This window comes from Pseudophryne corroboree, chromosome 6 (genome assembly GCF_028390025.1).
Source record: "Pseudophryne corroboree isolate aPseCor3 chromosome 6, aPseCor3.hap2, whole genome shotgun sequence".
NCBI lineage: Eukaryota > Metazoa > Chordata > Amphibia > Anura > Myobatrachidae > Pseudophryne > Pseudophryne corroboree.
Genome location: NC_086449.1, coordinates 333,483,957 through 333,505,337, shown reverse-complemented (window position 1 = coordinate 333,505,337; position 21,381 = coordinate 333,483,957). Strand labels below are relative to the sequence as shown.

The window sequence follows — 21,381 nt, the reverse complement described above, 5'->3', positions numbered from 1 at the left end:
TATACAGCTGAACATTCACCATCTAGTGAACACCATTCACATTCCCTAAAACAAATTGGGACTTTATAATTTGCTTTGGAGCGAACCAGCCACACTGGTCTTTTGGATGTGGACATCTATGCAATACACAATTGGGATACAGTATATGGCAACGTGTAAATAATATCAGCAGTGAGAATAATTCTTTTATGAAAATATGCATTGCATTTTTTATGCTTTTATTTTATGTGATTGAATAAATTGTTTATATAGTAATGATCGGTATCTAGCGCTCTCTTGTGATATTGCATGTTTCACAATTACTTTGGAGGTAAAACTTGTTTAACCACCTTCTGACGCTTGAACCTATCTGGTTTCTTAGGAGGGGCGGATGGCTTGGGATCATCCGTAATCTGTAAAAATGAACTTAATAGCCTCCATAAGATCAGGAACATCCACATGTGAACTACCCTCCCCATCAGCAGTATCTGTGTCAGAATCTGTGGGGTCAGTGTAAGCGCTATCTTCATCAGACGAGGTGTCAGTGACAGCAGTGGATTGTGAGGAGATAAGAGCTCGCTTAGAGGACCCCTTGGACTTAGGCGAGCGAGGGTCAGACTTTTTAGTAGTCAAGGACTGGTTCAACTTGTTCAATTGAGCAGACAAATTATCCGCCCACGGCGGGTTAGCTGCGGGGACCACATACGGTTGCACCGGCATAGGAGGTCCCATAGGGGGTGTCAGTTTAGTTACTAGCGTATGTAGAAGCGTTGAGAAAGTAGCCCATGGTGGGTCATTATGTACCCCCGTTGCCACAGTCCCACTGGGGGGCAAGGAGCCCCCAGAACCAGAGCCCACAGCTGCTATAGTCTCCTCATAGGGATCTGTGGCTTCAGCAACACCGGCAATGTGTTCAGCCCCAGAACCGTTACCCTCAGAAGCAGACATGATATAACTTGCAGTATCAGGTAACACAGTACAATTGTCAGCAGCACAACAACCTCTTACCCAAACCCCTGCGCAGTGTAGTCAGCACAAGCAGGGACACAGGAGAGATATGGTGACTAAAATCACAGAGAAAAATACGTATTAAAGTATATCTTGTGAAAATCCTATATAATTATAAAACCTGACGCACCAAGCCCCCTCAGGTTATAGAATATAGGGATAGCAAGTTGAGTGAGAGACACAAAATGGAAACCACTCAGCAAGCTAATGCACACACATATAGTCACAGTTAAACAATGCAGAGGTTATTACTAACAATAATACTGCACTGGACCAGCTTATATATAGCTATGTAGTCAATAGATATAACACTGCACAGTAAGAACTCGATGTATATCACAGGGTACTTGTACCAGGGAACCCTGACTAAATGCACTCTTTCTTAACTACCACTGTCTAATTGGCATGTAGAATACTTAAGTGTCATGTAAAGTCACAGCGCTGACAACCAGGCAGCTTTACTTACACAGGAGGATTTGCCCAAGCGGTCCCAGGAACAGTGTAGCTGAGAGAAATGGCGCCCAAACACTGACAGTGAGGGAGAGACAGATATGCAGCTCCAGGGCGGGAACATTTGCTGGAAATGGCGCCCTGGGGCTGGGGGAGGGCCTCCAGGTCTAAGCCTTATCCCCTCTGCTGGCAAAACCACCAGGTACTGCGGGCTACACATAAAAAGGTTTTAAGGGAAAACCTGACCTGCACCCATGCCCTGGTGATCTAGTGGGATCGCCTGTACTGCCACAGTGTCCACCGCCAGCGCGCGCGGCCCGCCTCCCACCGGCCGCGCCGGATTGCGATAAAGTACGGGTCCCGCGAGCGGGACCCACTCACCACCTCCCGAAGCGCGGCCATGCGATCCCGGAGAGCCCCCGTCGTGTGTGCCTGACCAGAAGAAAACCGGAGCCTCCTGCTGTAGTTACCCGGCAACCAGGGCTCGGGAGTGTACAGCGCCGCTGGGGAGAAATGGAGCTGCAGCAGTGAATGTCACTAGACATGTACACACTGCTACAGCCCTTGAAGTCTTCACTTTTCTTCTCAAAAAAGCTCTTCTTAGGGCTGCCCAGAGCAGCCCCTCTGTTATGTGCCTGCTATCTGCAGCACCAACTACAAAACTGAGCTCCTGTGCAGGGAGGCGGGGTTATAGAGGAGGCGGCGCTATGCATTCTGGGAACAGTCAAAGCTTTTGAGCCTGTTGGTGCCTCGGATCAAGATCCTACTCTACACCCCTATGTCTTTCCTTGTGGAGCCCAGTGTACCCCGCAGCAGAAATATCAATACAGCCCTATACCTAACCCTCAATATAACAGCTATTAGGACACTGTTCTAATGTAAATGAGAGAGGGAAAAAAGGGATTAACAATGTTTCCCGTAAAATGACCCCCTACAGATGTATTTTCATAACCGTGATTACTTACAAAACCAAGGCTATGTACCAGAAAAGCCTTGCATGTTACAGGTAAAGAGCGAAATGTGTATATATGTATGTGACAAGTGAAAATGATGTAGCCTATACATACTTTAATGGACACAGTGCCTAATTCAGACCAGATCGCAGTAGCAAATTTGTTCTCTAATGGGCAAAACCATGTGCAATGCAGGGGGACGGGGTGGGGGCAGTTATAACATGTGCAGAGAGAGATAGATTTGGGTGTGGTGTGTTCAAACTAAAATCTAAATTGCAGTGTAAAAATAAAGCAGCCAGTATTTACCCTGCACAGAAACAATATAACCCACCCGAATCTAACTCTCTCTGCAAATGTTATATCTGCCCCCCATGCAGTGCACATGGTTTTGCCATTTAGAGAACAAATTTGTTGCTGCGATCAGGTCTGAATTAGCCCACAGTTGTATATTACCACAAATATCTCTCTCTATAAGACAGTATCTTGCACACTGCAGTCAGATTTTGTGGCCGGAAGAACAATGGATCTGCTATATGACAGGAGGTGACACATGGCATTATGGCTTCCGTAGTAATAACTGCATTCACAGGCTTGCAAAATCACCAAGTTCAAAAGATGAAAGTTCACTATAGTTACTGTACATCGACTGCTCTTTCTTCTATTTTCTGCTCCACTAGAGGAACAGTCACAGCACAGCTGTGGATACCAGTGGTATATCCTACACAGCTGCAATCCAAGCCTGCATGAGTCAGAACCACTGCTGGGAAGAAGGAACCTTACTGCCAGATGCATTATATGACAAAGCACAACTGATCTACCTTGTAGTTATCACTATTTATACACGTATTTGTCTAAACCCTGGCATTCATGTCATTTCACAAAGGTTCAGACACATTACAGGTGTGTGTGACACATATGGGCTACTGAACAATGGCAAGCATACATTTTAGGCTTTTACCATATCTGCCCTTTACATTACTGGCAGCTGAATTAAAAAAATATTGGGGGCAAACACTAGTAGAACATGACAAAATTTGTTATAGTCTCATATTTATGCCATAATTTGCTTTCATCTTTTAAACAAATTCACTTCTTGCACATTTACACATCCTCCCCTGCTCTCAATAGGTACATGAATTTGTAATTTACTAAGCGTATTCAAACTGCAGTAAAATTCACTGGTAATAGAAGGCCTAACTATAAAAAGCCACAGAGAAATCATATGTTACACAGCCACAAGGAGGGGCTTTGTCATAGCAACTGCACAACAAAACATTCATTTCTTTCCAGAACAGGAAATGTAGTAATCATACAAGACTGCTACACTGACTCACTGCCACTTTCTACATTATACACATTTTATGTGTGACCCAGGATCTTTAGTCCGGGGTAGAAGGGAAATTCCTGCACTGGGTTCCTTTTCCCAAATCTTACAGGTAATACACAACACCTGCATATAACCTCCTATTTATTATTTATTTATTAACAGTTTCTTATATAGTGCAGCAAATTCCGTTGCGCTTTACAATACACACAATGGTACATCCTCATTAAGGATAACATCTATATTCCTTGCCTTAACTCTTCTTACACCTTTCTACCAATTTATCACATAACATTATCTCCCATGCATTCCTAGGTAACTCAGCTGCAGTGTTTTATGTTCTCCTTGCTTGCTGCTACACTGACCAATAAGTAAAGAAAGTTTGTTACTGCAAGTTGACCCCGCTGCTACTATTATTCCAAAAGAAGCAATAAAAGATTACTTAGCATTTGCAAATAGACAAAACTTCCAGGCATCAAAATGGCAGTAAGCATTCTGACACAAAGCTTTGCAAGTGTCAACAAATCCTTAAACCAGGGTCAAATTATCCTTAATGTGGTGTAGGCTGGCACCTAGGTCCCCATCCAATACCCACCATCAGCAATATCATTTTATTCTGTTAGTTTTACTATTCAGGAAGGGGAGTGATCAATTGCTGTTTCACTGGGAACAGAGGAGCAGGCAGAACTAGGGGAGGCATCCGGTGAGCCGGAGACCAGATCACAGATCACTGTGTGTCAGGACTGAGCTGCAGCCTGCGTGACAGTCTGCACAGGCTCAGTCTACAACTGGGTACACTCTGGCAGATATATTGGCCATATACCACAAGCCTGTCATCGGGTATGTACCTCCAATATATCTGTAAATTATGTGGTTCACTGACATAGAAACATAGAATTTAAAAGGTAGAAAAGATCTTACCACTTGGTCCAGCTAGTCTGTCCATGTACATACACACACCTACGCACTAGGATTAAGGGAGACAATTAACCTACCTGTATATATATTTTTTTGATTGAGGGAAGAAACCGGAATACCCAGAGGAAACCAAAAACAAGCATGGGGAGAATATACAAACTCCACACAGTTAGGTGGGAATCTAACCCATAACCTCAGTGCTGTGAGGCAGTAATGCTAACCCTTACACCATCTGTAAAAACATTGCATCTGGCAGGACGCCTGCTATAGCTACAGATACACTTGCTGCAGGGACCACCGGTGACTGACATCTCAACTGGGCGGGCACATTTAAATGCCTGCCCGGTTGTGACGTCAGGCACGACAGATCGGGCGGATGATTGGTAAGTGTGAATGCACTTTCTAATTGTTAGATAGGTCAGTGGGTCTGCCAGGTGTGTACCCAGCTTAACTTTCCTAGTCAAGCCACTGCCAGCCACTGGAGCTGTAAAGGACAGCAAGTGGACATTCTGAGGGGCAGAACCCTGCCCCAGCACACACAGCAGCACAACACACATATACAGATCACCATTTATCAAGCAGCTAAAAGTGAAGTAGCAAATACCATTTTCACTCGCCGTGGTATAGTGGCATCACACACTTCTATTTAAGAAGAGCCTATGCCACGGCGAGCGAATGCAGTGTTTGCCGCGTCAGCGCTGATGTTTACCTTACATCAGCGCTAACGAATGATGTGTGTAGGGAGTCTGCGCATGTGCCGGAATATGGTCATTTCCGGCACATGCGCAGTAGTAATTTCCCGACGCGGCGTGATGCATGCCGGGATTGCTGCAGGATGGGGGAGCCGGAGCGCAGGACGGGCAACGCTGCAGCGGAGTCCTGTCTCTATAGCAACCCGGCAGCTGTGATGCATGCTTGGATTGCTGCGGGAGGGGGAAGCTGGAGCGCTGGACGGACTACGCTGCAGCGGTGTCCTAACGTCTGCCCGGAGCAGACGAAGCCATTAAAGGTTAGCGAGCACTATTTCAGAAATAGCGCTCGTTCTTAAATTAGTGATGAGCGGGTTCGGTTTTACTCGGTTTTACTCGGTTCTCAAAACAGAACCTTATAGGCTATCCAAAACACGTGACATCCGTGAGCCAATAAGATGCCGTTTTGAGAACCGAGTAAAACCGAGTAAAACCAAACCCGCTCATCACTATCTTAAATACACTTTAGTGTGCCGCAGTATAGGGAATATGAAAGGCTAATAGCGCTGCAAGTTAGGAGCTTTTAGCCTTGTTAAATAGCAATTGGTCCCATTTACCACAAAAAACGAGTTTCCAGCAAGGAAACTAGTTGATAAATGGGGGCCAATGTATGTTATAGGTGGTACGTGTGGCGCACACACAGTGACAGTAGGCTGAGAAGGTGCCTTGTCATGTCAAAATATAAATCAATATCTCTCTCTCTATATATATATATATATATATATATATATATATATATATATATATACATACACACACACACAAATACACACATACATATACTGTACACATACATACTATATATATATATATATACACATATATATATATATATATATATATATATATACACACACACACACACACACACACGTATATATGCATACATATATGAATACATACATATACATGCACATATATGCATTCATATACATACACATATATATATGCATACATATGTATATATATATATATATATATATATATATATATATATATATATAAATTCCATTCCAAGAAGCACTCCCATTAATAGTATAATTTGAACCAGTGCCCTCCTAGGTACCTGCTGCGAGGTCCACAAACATGAAGATTCAGTGAGGCGGCACTCGGAGATGAAAAAAAAGTGGGCGGACCAAAGATGTTCAGCTTGTTCTGGCACCTGAAAGACTATCTGGACACCTGGGGCCGGATGTAATGCCGTCAGAGTTCGGCAGCTGTGCGGGATGCTGACCGAACTCAGACTTTTTTTTAAAGGGGCAGTCACTTACCAGGCAAAACTATGCCGTCACAGCCTTTCTACATTATTGTTCAATATTGCTTTGTAGAACAGATCTGCACATTGCTGTTCCTTAGGAAGCTAGACATTTACTACAATACCACCAGTATTTTAGGATCACAACATTCAGTTTGAAAAGAAAGGGATACTGGCCACAGTATGTGCAATGAATTGGACTTGTGATTTATAGGTTGCTAGCACTCTATGGAAGTAGACTTAACTCACCAACATACAACAAACAGTTAGAATGTATAAGACTTTCAGTCCACAAACGGCAGCTCTCACTCTCGGTCAGTGATTCCACGCCATAACAAGTCTGGTAATTCACCTTGGTGAGGAGAAAGACAGGAATCTGCTGGGATGAGAAAATAGAAGAGTCACCAATTACAGAACCCTGTTTGGAAACTACATGTACTGTAGGTAGAAACATTTTACCAAAGAGAGAAACAGCTCTGTCTCTACAAACTACATTTTCTAGAGACATGGGGCAGACATATTTTTCCTCCTATAATAAAAAAAATAGAAAACCAAATAGGACAAGGATCTCTACTTTATCAACGCCTGGCGACTAATAAACAAAGAAGTCAGAGTATTAGTATTAATGTATTTATAGTGCAAAAGTCAATATAATGGTCAATATAAGGGTGTCGGGTACATCTCATATGTAATAAAAAAAATTAAATATTGAAAGCAAATTAGGTGTAGTGTAGAAATCACATTTATCACAGCTAGTCTGAAAGGAAGTTATCCAATATGGGAGACACCAAGGTAGAGGAGGAGGACAGTACTACTGAATAAGAGTATTTAAAAACCTTGTTCAAAAATCATTATTATTTTAATTATGAAATATATATAACATATAACTGTTAATACTTAATTCTGATAAAGCAGAGTCATTCAGCAAAACAGGTTAGGCTACCTACAGACTATTCGCCACCAGCATAACCTGGATATTCCCTGGACTTTACATCCTTCAGAGGGCAGACCTTTTTTTGGAAATATACCAGTATTGTTACTTCTTTCAGCTGATTGGTCACTATAAGTTTCAGTATCCGCTTACCCACATCTCAGGCTGTAATACTGGGTCCACCCCCAACACTCCACTGCTGATCCTGGGCGGGACTGCACGGTTGTACAGGGGCAGGCTATTTACATTCCAGAGCCACCTTCTGGACCACATTGTGTATAATACACAAGACTGCTAACCATATCTACATCTCCTGGTAACAGTATTTTATTATCCATCCCCACAGACAATGCAACCTTACTCTTCCCTCATCTTCCGACTGGGGAGGGGGCTGCTTGTAGTCCGAGGCTGCAGGGTTTTTCCAATTTCCCACCAGCAATTGAATCTGCCCCATAGTATTTGTTTTGCTGAGTGCCATGATTATAATTTGATTCTACAAGTGATTTTTGTACATGCCATATAATCGTGTACACACAATATCTGAAGTATTAATAGTGTTCTATATAAACACGTGGGTCTGATTCATAGTTGCAAGCAGTGCTGATATTTACAGTTGTCTCCCCACCTTACCTTGAAAGTAATGAAAAGAACGTTGAGATATATTTCCTTGATATGGTCTAATGTACTGTTTACCAGGAAGTTATGGTCTTGCTTCTTTAAATTGATGCAGAACAGAATCAGACTGTCAGTGGTTGGCAGTCTGATGTCGTTTGGCTTACAGAGAGGTGGCGGTGAAATCCTCCATTTTAAAAAACATAGGTGTGTGGTTGCCATTGTGATAAAGGGACAAGGCCAGGTTCTGTCGGAAGACGGAGATTTCCTAGCCTCTTTGTTGCATCTGCAGAGGCTGGCTTGCGTGACACGATGGATTACGTAGCCGGCCCAGTGGTGTTGCAGGTGATCCGAAGCAGAGTCCTAGAATGGAGCTCGGATCATTAATGCAAGCAGGAAACGCAACGCCTCCTAATGCATTAACATATTAGTGCTATCGTTAACGCTTCACATACAAAGCAGCGATAGCTACAATTGCATCGTCATACATCTAGCCTCAATACACCATGCACCGCTAGATGACAGCATGAGTGAGCCGGTAGCTATGCAACTCTGTTAACGTCTGTTTTTTTGTTGTTGTTGTTTTGCTGTAAATGCATCTTATTCACATCGCTATGGGAATAAGACACACAAGCAGACTCTGCTGATAAAAATTATATGCTTATAGGGAAGTATTCAATTCAAGACGGATTTCAAGTCGAATAAACGGCAATTTAAGGTCAAATCCAGATTAGACCTATTCAATCAAAGTGCCGTTTATCTGACAGAAAATCCAACTTGTCAGAAAGCACGTGGATCGGCACATTTCCACGTGTTTAGTCGGATTCGCAGACAAATCTGTCGAAAAGGATCCGACATCCATTGAATACACCCCATATTCTGCGTGCAACTGCAGCTGTATCTGCATACGAAATGGTATGTTATAGTGTTTTCTGAGGAAACATTGTAACATAGCATTTTGTATGCAGATAGAGCTGCAGTCACACACAGTATATAGGCATGTCGCGTATCATTTTAATCAATAGATTGTGAGATTTACTCGCATAGCGACATGAATAAGACACATTTCAGGGAAAAATGCACAAAAAGTCGCCCGGCATTCATAAACATGCTCACGACTAATCGAGACTATAAGGGCTGTTTAACGTGACACAATGATGTAGGGGGACGCATTTGTACTCTGTCCACGTCTGAATAAGGCCCACTGTGACAAATGTCTGTATATCAAAGTTTCTAAGGGTCCTCTTCACCACTATGCTTTGTTTGCTAAGGATATACATTATTGATTACAAGATATTGGGCAACATTAACCATTTGTGATTTCACATGTATGATGCTTTGAGGGTTTTTTAACCAGCAGGGAGACCTGCAAATGAACCAGTATTTACAAATGCCAAGCTGACAGGGTGATTTGGGGTTCAAGAAGATGCCATTTTAAGTAGTAGCCTTGCAGGTTTATACATAATTCATTCTGACTACCACCGTTGATTAAAAATATAGATAATGACAAAGTTATGTTTTTTTGTATATTCCGAGCCAGGCCTTCTCAGGTGAAGCTAATTAAAACTCCAAGGTTTATGATGCTGGCCAGAGAAATATCACACCTCGCTAATTTAGATGAGGAATGGCAAATTTGTATGTACACTACATGAGGCCAGCTGCTGATGAGTCGAAAGGAGAGGGAGTAATCTGACAGCCCGACCCAGGGATAAAATGACATCTCAGAAACACAAAGTTGTTAATTTTCAGGGTGTCCATTAACAGACTGAGGGATGATCCTACCTTTCAGGAAAACTTCCAACCCAGAGAAACCAGATGCAAGTATACGTGTGCTACCTGCTCTATTTTAGACTTCAATTTTGAAATTAATTTTGTGCCAATTTAATTCATTGTATGTCGTTTCGCTATCATTTTGTACTTAAGCATTGCAATTATTCCATTTTAAATCATACCTTTAATAATATTCCACGTAGTATCATCAATTAATTCAGGCCGACAACCCTCATCTTGTTTCTCTCATTAAATCTGACCATGAAATATGTAAAGCCAATATATTTCTTGGATTGGCTGGGTCAACGCTGTCAAAATGAACATCCTCCCCAGAATATTATACTTATTCCAAACCCTCTCGATCCATTTCCCTACCTATGTTTTTAAATTTCTAAAAAGAGGATTTTAATTACCTACTGGTAAATCCTTTTCTCGTAGTCCATAAGGGATACTGGGGACACTTATTATGATGGGTATAGAAGAAGCCGGCGCACTTAAAATTTCTTCCACAGGGTGTGCTGGCTCCTCCCCTATATGCCCTCCCTCACAGCTCAGTCTAGGAAAACCGTGCCCGAAGGAGATGGACATACTTGAGAGGAGGATACAAGATAAACAACGAGTGGTGAGGTAACAAACCAGCACACATCAAAACAACCAACTAGCAACAGCTAGCGAAACATAAACCGCAATAGCTGTTGTAAACAACTTCACAGAAGAATGATAACTTGCAGGAAAGTTGCAACACAGAGGCGGGCGCCCAGTATCCCTTATGTACAACGAGATTTACCGGTAGGTAATTAAAATCCTCTTTACTCTATCATTCATAAGGGATACTGGGGACACTTATTACGATGGGGATGTCCCAAAGCGCCCAAAACGGATGGGAACGTGCTGAGACGCCTGTAACACCGTACGTCCAAACTGGACGTCCTCTGCAGCCCGGGTATTAAACCTGTAAACTGGACAAATGTGTTCGTCCCTGACCAGGTAACGGCCCGACAGTTGTAAGGCCGATACACCCCCGGGCTGCCTCCCAGGAAGAACTCACAGACCTGGTGGAGTGGGCCTTGATAGACCGGTGAATAGACAAGGCCGACGAAGCGTAGGCCTGTTGAACAGTAAGCCTAATCCAACAGCCAATGGACTGCTTTGAAGCAGGACAACCCTTTGTGAGAGCATCATACAGCACAAAAAGGGAATCTGATTTCCTGACAGTGGCAGTTCTCTTGACATAAATCCTCAGGGCTAGCACCACATCCAATCCTCAGGAATCGAGGAAGAAGTTGAAGCCGCTGGAACCACAAGAGGCTGATTCAAGTGGAATGCAGATACCACCTTATGAAGGAACTGTTGTCAAGACAAGAGTTCCGCTCTGTCCTCATAAAAGACCAGGTAGGGCCTTTGACAGGACAAAGCACCAAGTTCTGAAACGCGCATAGCGGAAGTGAAGGCTAAGAGCATAACAGTCTTCCACGTAAGATATCTGTCCTCCATCTACATCAGAGGTTCAAACCAAGAGGACTGTAGAAAGGACAAAACCACGTTTAAATCCCATGGTGCAGTGGGCGGCACAAATGGAGGTTGGATGTACAGGACATCCTGCAGGAATGTCTGAACTTAAGGTAAAACAACCAATTTCTTCTGAAAGAAAATGGACAAGGCCAAGATCTGAACCTTTATGGAGCCCAATCTTAGGCCCATATCCACCCCAGCCTGTAAAAAGCGCAAAAAGCGCCCCAGGCTGAAATCAGCAGGAGGATAGTTTTCGGCCCTCACACCAGGAGACGTGTCGTTTCCAGATATGGTGGTAATGCTTCAACGTGACCGCTTTCCTGGCTTGAATAATGGAGGTAATAACCTTTCCCAGAATGCCCCTCTCAGCTAGAAGGTTCCGCTCAACTGCCATGCCGTCAAATGAAGCTGCCGGGGAGACAAACAGTCCTTGCTGAAGATCTTCCCTTAGCGGCAGGGGCCTGGTGTCTTCTATGGCCATGTCCAGAAGATCCATGTACCAAACCCTCTGAAGCCAGTCGGGAGCTATGAGAATCGCCTGAGCTCCCTCACTTCAGATTCGTTTTAGAAACTTGGGGAGCAACGGAATTGGAGGAAACGGGTAAACCAGTTGGTAACCCCATGTAGTCGTCAGCGCATCCACTGCCAATTCCAGAGGGTCCCTCGTTCTAGAACAATAGCACTGAAGCGTGTTGTGGAGCCGAAAGGCCATCACATCGATCTGTGGGCAGCCCCACAGATCTGTGATCAGTTAAAACACCTGAGATGAAAACCCCACTCTTCCCAGTTGTCGACTCCTGGAATGAATATGGCTGACACCACCCTTGCATTCTGTTCGGCCCAGCGGAGAAACTCAGATACCTCCCTCATGCAGGCCCTGCTCTTTGTTTCACCTTGCAAAGTGACAAAAGCCACAGCCGTGGCGTTGTCCGCCTGTACCTGAATAGCCAGGCCTTGGAGCAGATGAGCTCACACCTCGAATCCTGAGTTGGAACATCATTGCCGCCATCACTTTGGTGAAAACCCTTGGTGCCGTGGATAGGCCGAACGGCAGCGCCTGGAACTGGCAATGTTCCTGCAACAGAGCAAACCTAAGGTAAGCTTGATGAGGCTGCCATATCGGTATATGGAGCTAAGCATCCTTTATATCCAGGGAGACCAAGAACTCTCCCTCCTCCAGGCCTGAGATCACTGCTCTCAGAGACTCCATTTTGAACCGGAAAACCCGCAGATATGGATTTAATGATTTGAGGTTCACAATGGGTCTCACCGAACCGTCCAGTTTTGGTACCACAAAAAGGCTGGAGTAGTATCCATTGCCTTGTTGTTGAGGTGGCACAGGAACAATGACCTGGGTCTGGGCTAACTTTTAAATGGCCTCCTGCAACGTGAGGCGCATGGTTTCTGAAGCTGGTAAACCCAACTTGAAAAACCTGAGAGCTGAGATTCTCTCTTGGGAGAGCAGATCTTTTACCCAGTCGTCCTGGCAGGAGCTGTTCCAGATATAGCTGAAGAATCTCAGATGAACTCCCACGCTGAGGTCCCCCTGGAGCAGAGGGACACAGTCATGCTGAAGATTTGGAGGAGACAGGGCTGACGCCCTCCTGTTTCTGGGAAGCGGCAGGTTTATGAGACTTACCTCTTGAACCTCGTGCCGCATTTGAGGCACCTCGCGACTTACCTTTAAATTGCGGCGTCTGAAAGGATTGCAGAGACGGCCCCGTATAGGAACGTCTAGCCGGTGGAGCAGCCGAGGGGGGGTACGTGGACTTACCAGCAGTAACCGTCAAAATCCAGGTATCCAATTCACCCTGGACAGCCAATCTCTTGTGAATAGTAAGGCTGCCACACTCTTTTTTTGAATCCGCATCCGCCACCCACTGACGTAACCACACTCTGCGTGCGGAAACCGCCATGGTAGTAGTACGAGCATTTATTATCCCAATACCTTTGATGGTATCACAGAGGAAGCAGGCAGACTCCTGTATGTGCTGAATTAGAATCACCATATCAGCTATGGACTTGTACCCAGCAAGGTCCTCTTGGATGTTACCAGCCCAAGTATGAATGGCATGTGTCACCCAACAACCTGCAACAACATGCCTCTGCAACATGAATAGATTTGAACGTAGTTTTTATTTTCCTGTCTGCGTGTTCCTTTAAGGCTGTAGCCCCAGGAACCGGCAGTAGTCTTTTTTGACAGATGCGATACTGATGCATCATCAGCAGGGGGAGTTTCTTGTGCAAAAGGGAAGGTGACCATCCATTTCTTTGACACCTGGAAATTCCTATCAGGAGTTGCCCATAGCTCTCTAAAAAGGTTCCTTAGAGTCAGGAACTGTGACCTGTAAGCTTTTTCTGTGATGAGAAAAAGGACTGCTGCACATCTGTCTCATTCTCAGAAATATTTAAGACGGGTGTCGTATGGTATGCCGGCGCTCGGGCTCCCGGCACCCAGCATACCGGCGCCGGGAGCCCGACCGCCGGCATGGCAAGCGCAAAGGAGCCCCTTGCGGGCTCGCTGCGCTCGCCACGCTGCGGGAACGGTGGTGCGCTACGCCGCCACACTATTTTATTCTCCTTCCAGGGGGGTCGTGGACCCCCACGAGGGAGAATAGTTGTCGGTATGCCGGCGCCGGTATACTGTGCGCCAGGATCCCGACATTTGGCATACAGAAGACCACCCATTTAAGACATCCCTTATAGCAATGATAAGCAAGTCTACTCCTTGTGCAGCATAGGAATCATCTAATTCTGTATTAGATTACAGCTCTTCCCCCTCCTCTTCCTCTGGTACCTCCTCAGATTCTGAGAGGATATCAGGTAACCCCCTTTTTGGGGGAGTAATGGATTTGATAAAGGGGAAACACGTCTACTGTCTGCCCTATATTTAGTCAGAGCAGCCATAGATTGTTTTAACTTCTGCCCTTCTTGTCTAGCAGTAGTCCGTTCTTTTGACATGTCAGCCATCATAGATTTTATAGAGCTGAGCCACGCAGGCTCCTGCAAATCACCCCCTGGAGCCCCACTATCTTTTGGGGGTTGACTGCATTGTTCACACGAGAGAATCTGCAGGGGAGGGGGAAAACCTGGTATGACAAACAGTGCACACAGCGTTTTTCACCATGCTGACAGAGGACATTTACATTCACACACAACACAGAGAACAGCAGGTACAAGCAAGCCTGCCCAGACTATTGTGTGTGGGGATACTCAGAGAGGAGGGACCAGCACCAGCCTGAGTACTATCAATTATACAGTTAGAAGTGAGGCAATTTGGTATATAGTGCTTGAGGAGCCTAATATATAGGTCTCACAGTGGGCTCTCCCCCTTAACTACACTCCTGTACCAGTGTCTGGCCGTGGAGGATCACTTGGAGGAACTAGCAGTCTTGCAGCAGCGGGTGGTCAATCTGTTGAAATCAGAGCACTACATTTTGGCCACCGTGCTCGATCCTAGATTTAAAACCTACGTTGTATCTCTCTTTCCGGCAGACACAAGTCTGCAGAGGTTCAAAGACCTGCTGGTGAGAAAATTGTCAAGTCAAGCGGAACGTGACCCATCAACAGCTCCTCCTTCACATTCTCCCGCAACTGGGGCTGCAAGGAAAAGGCTAAGAATTCCGAGCCCACCCGCTGGCGGTGATGCAGGGCAGTCTGGAGCGAGTGCCGACATCTGGTCCGGACTGAAGGACCTGCCAACGATTACGGACATGTTGTCTACTGTCACTGCATATGATTCTGTCACCACTGAAAGAATGGTGGAGGATTATATGAGTGACCGCATCCAAGTAGGCACGTCAGACAGTCCGTACGTATACTGGCAGGAAAAAGAGGCAATTTGGAGGCCCTTGCAAGAACCGGCTTTATTTTACCTAAGTTGCCCCCCCTCCAGTGTGTACTCCGAAAGAGTGTTTAGTGCAGCCGCTCACCTTCTCAGCAATCGGCGTACGAGGTTACTTCCAGAAAATGTGGAGAAGATGATGTTCATCAAAATGAATTATAATCAATTCCTCAGTGGAGACATTTACCAGCAATTGCCTCCAGAAAGTACACAGGGACCTGAGATGGTGGATTCCAGTGGGGACGAATTAATAATCTGTGAGGAGGGGGATGTACACAGTGAAAGGGGTGAGGAATCGGACGATGAGGAGGAGGTGGACATCTTGCCTCTGTAGAGCCAGTTTGTGCAAGGAGAGATTGATTGCTTCTTTTTTGGTGGGGGCCCAAACCAACCAGTCATTTCAGTCACAGTCGTGTGGCAGACCCTGTCGCTGAAATGATGGGTTCGTTAAAGTGTGCGTGTCCTGTTTATACAACATAAGGGTGGGTGGGAGGGCCCACCACCCAAGGACAATTCCATCTTGCACCTCTTTTTTCTTTCATTTTTCTTTGCATCGTGTGCTGTTTGGGGACTATTTTTTAAATCTGCCATCCTGTCTGACACTGCAGTGCCACTCCTAGATGGGCCAGGTGTTTGTGTCGGCCACTTGTGTCGCTTAGCTTAGTCACACAGCTACCTCATTGCATCTCTTTTTTTCTTTGCATCATGTGCTGTTTGGGGACTATTTTTTGGAAGTGCCATCGTGTCTGACACTGCAGTGCCACTCCTAGATGGGCCAGGTGTTTGTGTCGGCCACTTGGGTCGCTTAGCTTAGTCATCCAGCGACCTCAGTGCAAATTTTAGGACTAAAAATAATATTGTGAGGTGTGAGGTGTTCAGAATAGACTGGAAATGAGTGGAAATTATGGTTATTGAGGTTAATAATACTATGGGATCAAAATGACCCCCAAATTCAATATTTTAAGCTGTTTTTGAGGGTTTTTTGTAAAAAAACACCCAAATCCAAAACACACCCGAATCCGACAAAAAAATTTCAGGGAGGTTTTGCCAAAACGCGTCCGAATCCAAAACACGGCCGCAGAACTGAATCCAAAACCCGAAAAATTTCCGGTGCACATCACTAATATATATATATATATATATATATATATATAAAAATATACACACACACACATACTGCTTGGCCAGGTGTATGCAGCAGAGTGATATAATATAGAGATAGACTGTAGGTCTATATAGCGTGTGTTACTGCGAGGTGTTACACAGGACGGGGCAGATGTGCGCACACCTTGTGTTGCTGTTTCATCCTAAGCAGGGTCGATCAGCAGGTCCCGGTACCATTCATTGTCCACCCACACATCACCCCCTGCCACTGTCACTACAATACCCCTTAGCAGGAGAGAGAAACAAAGAGGGTATCAGGGAGGAAGAGAGGGGTAGTAAGGGAGAGAGAGAGGGGAGAATAAGAAGGTATCAGGGAGGGAGAGAGGGGGAATGAGGGAAAGAGAGGGGAGAATGAGAGAGAGGGTATCAGGGAGGGAGAGAGAGGGGAGAATGAGAGAGAGGGTATCAGGGAGGGAGAGAGAGGGGAGAATGAGAGAGGGGGTATCAGGGAGGGAGAGAGAGGGGAGAATGAGAGAGGAGGTATCAGGGAGGAAGAGAGGGGGAGTGAGGGGAGAATGAGAGAGGGTATCAGGGAGGGAGAGAGGGGGAGTGAGGGAGGGAGAGAGGGGGAGTGAGGGAGAATGAGAGAGAGGGTATCAGGGAGGGAGAGAGGGGGAGTGAGGGAGAGAGAGAGGAAAATGAGAGAGAGGGTATCGGAGGGAGTGAGAGAATGAGAGAGGGTATCAGGGAGGGAGAGAGGGGGAGTGAGGGAGGGAGAGAGGGGGAGTGAGGGAGAGAGAGAGGGGGGAGAATGAGAGAGAGGGTATCAGGGAGGGAGAGAGGGGGAGTGAGGGAGTGAGAGAGAATGAGAGAGAGGGTATCAGGGAGGGAGATAGTGGGGTGAGGGAGAGAGGGGGGTGAATGAGAGGGTATCAGGAAGGGAGAGAGGGGTAGTGAGGTAGAGGGAAGAATGAGAAGGTGTCAGGAAGGGAGAGAGGGGTAGAGAGAGAGAGGGGAGAATGAGAGCGTATCAGGGAGAAAGAAAGGAGTGAGAGAGAAAGAGTGTCAGGGTGAGAGAAAGGGTGTCAATTGGGAACCTGGCAGTGAGAATTTCAACGCAGGAATTCCAGCCCTATTCGGAATGCAGACACTGGCATCCCGAATAGGTTCTCCAGCCCGGCCCTGGATTCCTGACAGCAGGATCCCGAACGCTCATCCACTGCCACCCTGGAGAGGTAAGCCACAGGGAAAGGGGTTAGGCTGCAGGGGTAGGGTTAGGTTGCGTCCTGGGGTGGTTAGGTTAAGGCTGAGGGAAGGGGAGGTTAGGTTTAGCCACCTCCGGCCAAGGAGGGTTAGGGTTAGGCTGGGGAGTGGGGGGAGGTGTAGGTTTAGGCTACGGATAGGGTGGGTTAGGGGGCCGGGGGGGAAGGTAACTATCGGGATGCAGTGGTCGGCATTCTAACCACCGAAATCCCGGCCGCCAAATAAATTCCAACCCTGTCAGAGGGAGGGAGAGAGAAAGACAGAGAGGGGAGCAAGAGAGTGTGTCAGGTAAAGAAAGACGGAGATACATAGAGAGAGAGAGAAGGAAGAGAGAAAGAAAGAGGGTGTCAGGGATAAAGAGGGAAATACACAGTGCCAGGGAGACAGACATTACCTGAACTGCACAGCTACAGGACGGTACTGAGAGGGTGAGGGAATGACATGACCCGAGCTGCTGTGCTGAGGGGTTGAGTCTGCAGTGCTGGCTATGGGGATTTTCTTCTGGTAGCCACAAAAGTTCTAGTTACCTCCCTGACAGGAGATACGGGTAACGCTGGACACTGGCATAGTATGAGGGGCCGCACAGAGGCTGCATACAACCCCGGCCTTCTGATTACACTCAGGGTAAGGGTGCTCAGTAACCCACCAACAACACATACACAGGAAACAGAATGCCCATACCCTCCAACAATTTACAGATAAAAATCGGTACAAATTCAATGGAAGTTTGGAGAGCCAAAATCGGTACAGACCATAAAAAAAAAAAAAGGTACTGTACCTGCCAAAAAGGTACAGTTGGAGGGTATGCATGCCGAGCAAAGGACAGTGGCAGCACCCACATACCTGGCACCAGCCTTACCCTGTGCTCCTCATTGTATTGCCAGCAGGGTGGGGGATCAGGGGCTGGTCACACTCCGGGCCTGGGCTGAGGGTTCCTGGCTGTGCTGGCCAGGTGCAGTATAACGTGGTGCTGGTCTCTCATGGGGGGCGGGGCTTCCCGACATTAGGCCATGCCCCTTAAACGCCCGTCATTCACGGCAATTGTTCCTGGCAAGGTGGGGGAGTGGGGTGGGGGGTTGTTTATAACCCCCTTCTAGGAAATGGGCTTGGGAGCAGGACGGTGGGGCTGTGCAGCCACATATTGCTGCTGCTGCTGCTCACTCCCTGCACGGAGGTTGTGATGTGCAGTCTTTCAACTGACCGCACAATGCTCCTCCTGCATGTTGGCACCTCTCATGTTTCGGGGGAAGGTGGGCGAGCTGCCCCCTTGCCCCCTCTGTTCAGACGCCTCTGCTACAGATGTGGCCAGATCTGTGACTCTGACTGTGACTACACCCACCATTGTAATTCCGCCCTGCGTTAGCCACACAGTCACAGAGTGACAGATCTGGGCAATTATATAGGAGATGTTATATGTGACTCTACCATCAAATAAATGAACTCTTTAAATAATAGCAATAATAATATTCCATGTATATAGTCCTTGTTCTACTCTCATGAATGGAAGGTTAGCTTGGTATTGTTTCTTTAACGCTACTTAAGGTTTCCCAAAAACGCTGCTCAGACATTATCTTTGATTTAAATAATTTTTGAAAATGTATTGTTAAGGAAGAATCAAGTCTTAGAGGAGATGCATTAGTAGTAACTGTGGACCTAATTCATAGCTGTACGCGATGCAGATATATATATGGAGCTAAGCTGTTATCGGCTGATTGTGCCTGTGTCAGAGTCGCACTGCACATGAGCCAAGGTATCGTAGGTATAACGCTCGCAGTGAGGATTTATTCACAAAGTGACAGAGTCGAGACTGTTTGAGGGCAGTAACGGGCAGTGGCAGCAAAAACAGAGGCATGTCGTGACCATGTTTGGGGCATGTCTTAACATACATTTGTGATCTCGTACGCAGAAAACATGGCACCAGAGTCTCAGTTCCCATGGCCATTCTGCATGACCATGGGGTTACTCAGGGTTAGTCACACCCAGTGTGACAGTAAAGTTTTCTCCTTAGAATATCTAAGGAGGGCGAAGCGCCCCATACTCCCTTCCCCCTTGTTCCTTACCGCCTTTTTTTGGTTCTCATACTCCCAGATTATTTGTGATTAATTTTTCTATCTATATATAGATGTAATCTCAGATTTGGTTGCAATGTTGAAGAATCACACTTTGCAGAGACCTACCAAATGTTACTATATCATTTTAAAATAGACACAAATAATTTTTTAATCTGAGTAGCATTGAAAGTACTTATGTGCCCACATACATCCAGCCTCAAGACGGCATGCAGCATGAGATGCCTGCCATGGGTGAGCCGACAGGTCCACAGCAATTCTGCTAACGCCGAGCCTCTTTTAAAACGCATCTCAATCACAATGCAGTGTGACTAGAACACACGATGAGACTGTGCTGATTAATGTGATCTGACACTTGTACTGTATATCTGTGTGCGACAGTCTTAATCCGTACACGAAGTGCTAAAATGTAGCAGCCGCAGCTTTTTTCCAATACAAGTACTGTTCTGCTCCATATATAGACTCAGTCACACACAATATACAAGTGTCATATCAAATTAATCAGCTCAGTCTACTCGTGTGTCCTACTTGCATTGAGTTGCAACTAAAGCTGGGTACACACCTAAAGATTAATCTGTCTGGTGAGAACAAAAATCTGGTAGTGTATGGGAGCAATGACAATAAACATTTGCTTCCAAATGCTGGAAACCGACAAACGATTGTTAGGATAAATATGTTAAATCAAACGGATTTAACCAATTTGTCTGAATGACCATATTCTGTTTTCCAGCATTTCGGAGCCAATGGTTGATTGTCATTTGCTCCCATACAATACATTAAGATTTTTGTTCCCACCAGACAGATTGGACAGATAAATCTTTAGCTATGTACCAAGCATAAGACCCATTTTGGCAAAAAAGATGAAAAAAAACACGCCCGACGCTAGAAGATTCTCATGCGACCTGGCATGTTAAGTGGCATGACTGCAGTAAAGATGTATGAGGACATATCTGTATCTTTAAAAAATGTTAACAAAAACTTTTTTGACAAAAAACGCCCATAATTTTCAGACAGCCCAAGTGGTTGTTTTTGAATAAGCCTTTGCCACATAAGTGTCACAACAGTCTCAGATGAGACCTTATTGTGACATTATAGTAGAGATGGCAGGTCCCAGCATTAGCCCTGCTTCCTCAATGGGCCACCTCAAAGGCAGCAACATTGGACACACAAGATTCTCAATGGCACTCCACTGAACGCAGGTATAAAAAAAAACAAGGAATGACAGGAGGAGCCAGGTGATTAACCCATTGGTCAGAGCTGTCATGGAGTCCGTTCATGAAATCAGTTACATACTGTACAGTGTTTACCTTTTTGCATTTCTTTTTCATTGCGACGGTCCTTGCTTTGTTAACAGTGCTCTTAAGTAGCAGGAGCATATCATCAAGACTAAAGAGCTTATATGTACAGTTCTCTTTAGCTGGAACATTGTAGGCAGCCTCATCCTCTGTGTACTCCAGGAGATCATTAGATAGCAAGGCTAAAAACAATACAGAATGAGAGTTCCCAAATATTACAATGTTGATCACTGATTACTATCTATAATTATTTCTTAACCATATAATTGACTATTATCATAGATTTAGTCAGGGTGAACACACAGGCAGATATTTTTTTGTAACACAATGGAGAACAGAGCTTAC

At 45.5% G+C, this 21,381-nt stretch overlaps 1 protein-coding gene across 4 annotated transcripts in view; it reads right to left on the bottom strand.

The window, feature by feature from the left end:
* The window catches only part of ICE2 (interactor of little elongation complex ELL subunit 2), a 435,266-nt gene that overhangs the window by 138,938 nt on the left and 274,947 nt on the right, over positions 1–21,381 (bottom strand). For 3 of the 4 annotated variants that reach the window (XM_063926397.1, XM_063926396.1, XM_063926399.1), the window contains 2 exons: positions 21,049–21,218; positions 6,886–7,015 (listed from right to left, as the gene is read on the bottom strand). In XM_063926397.1, coding sequence (XP_063782467.1) covers positions 6,886–7,015; positions 21,049–21,218 — 300 coding nt within the window. The remainder of the gene's footprint in view (positions 1–6,885; positions 7,016–21,048; positions 21,219–21,381) is intronic. The other variant, XM_063926398.1, reaches the window with a different exon arrangement.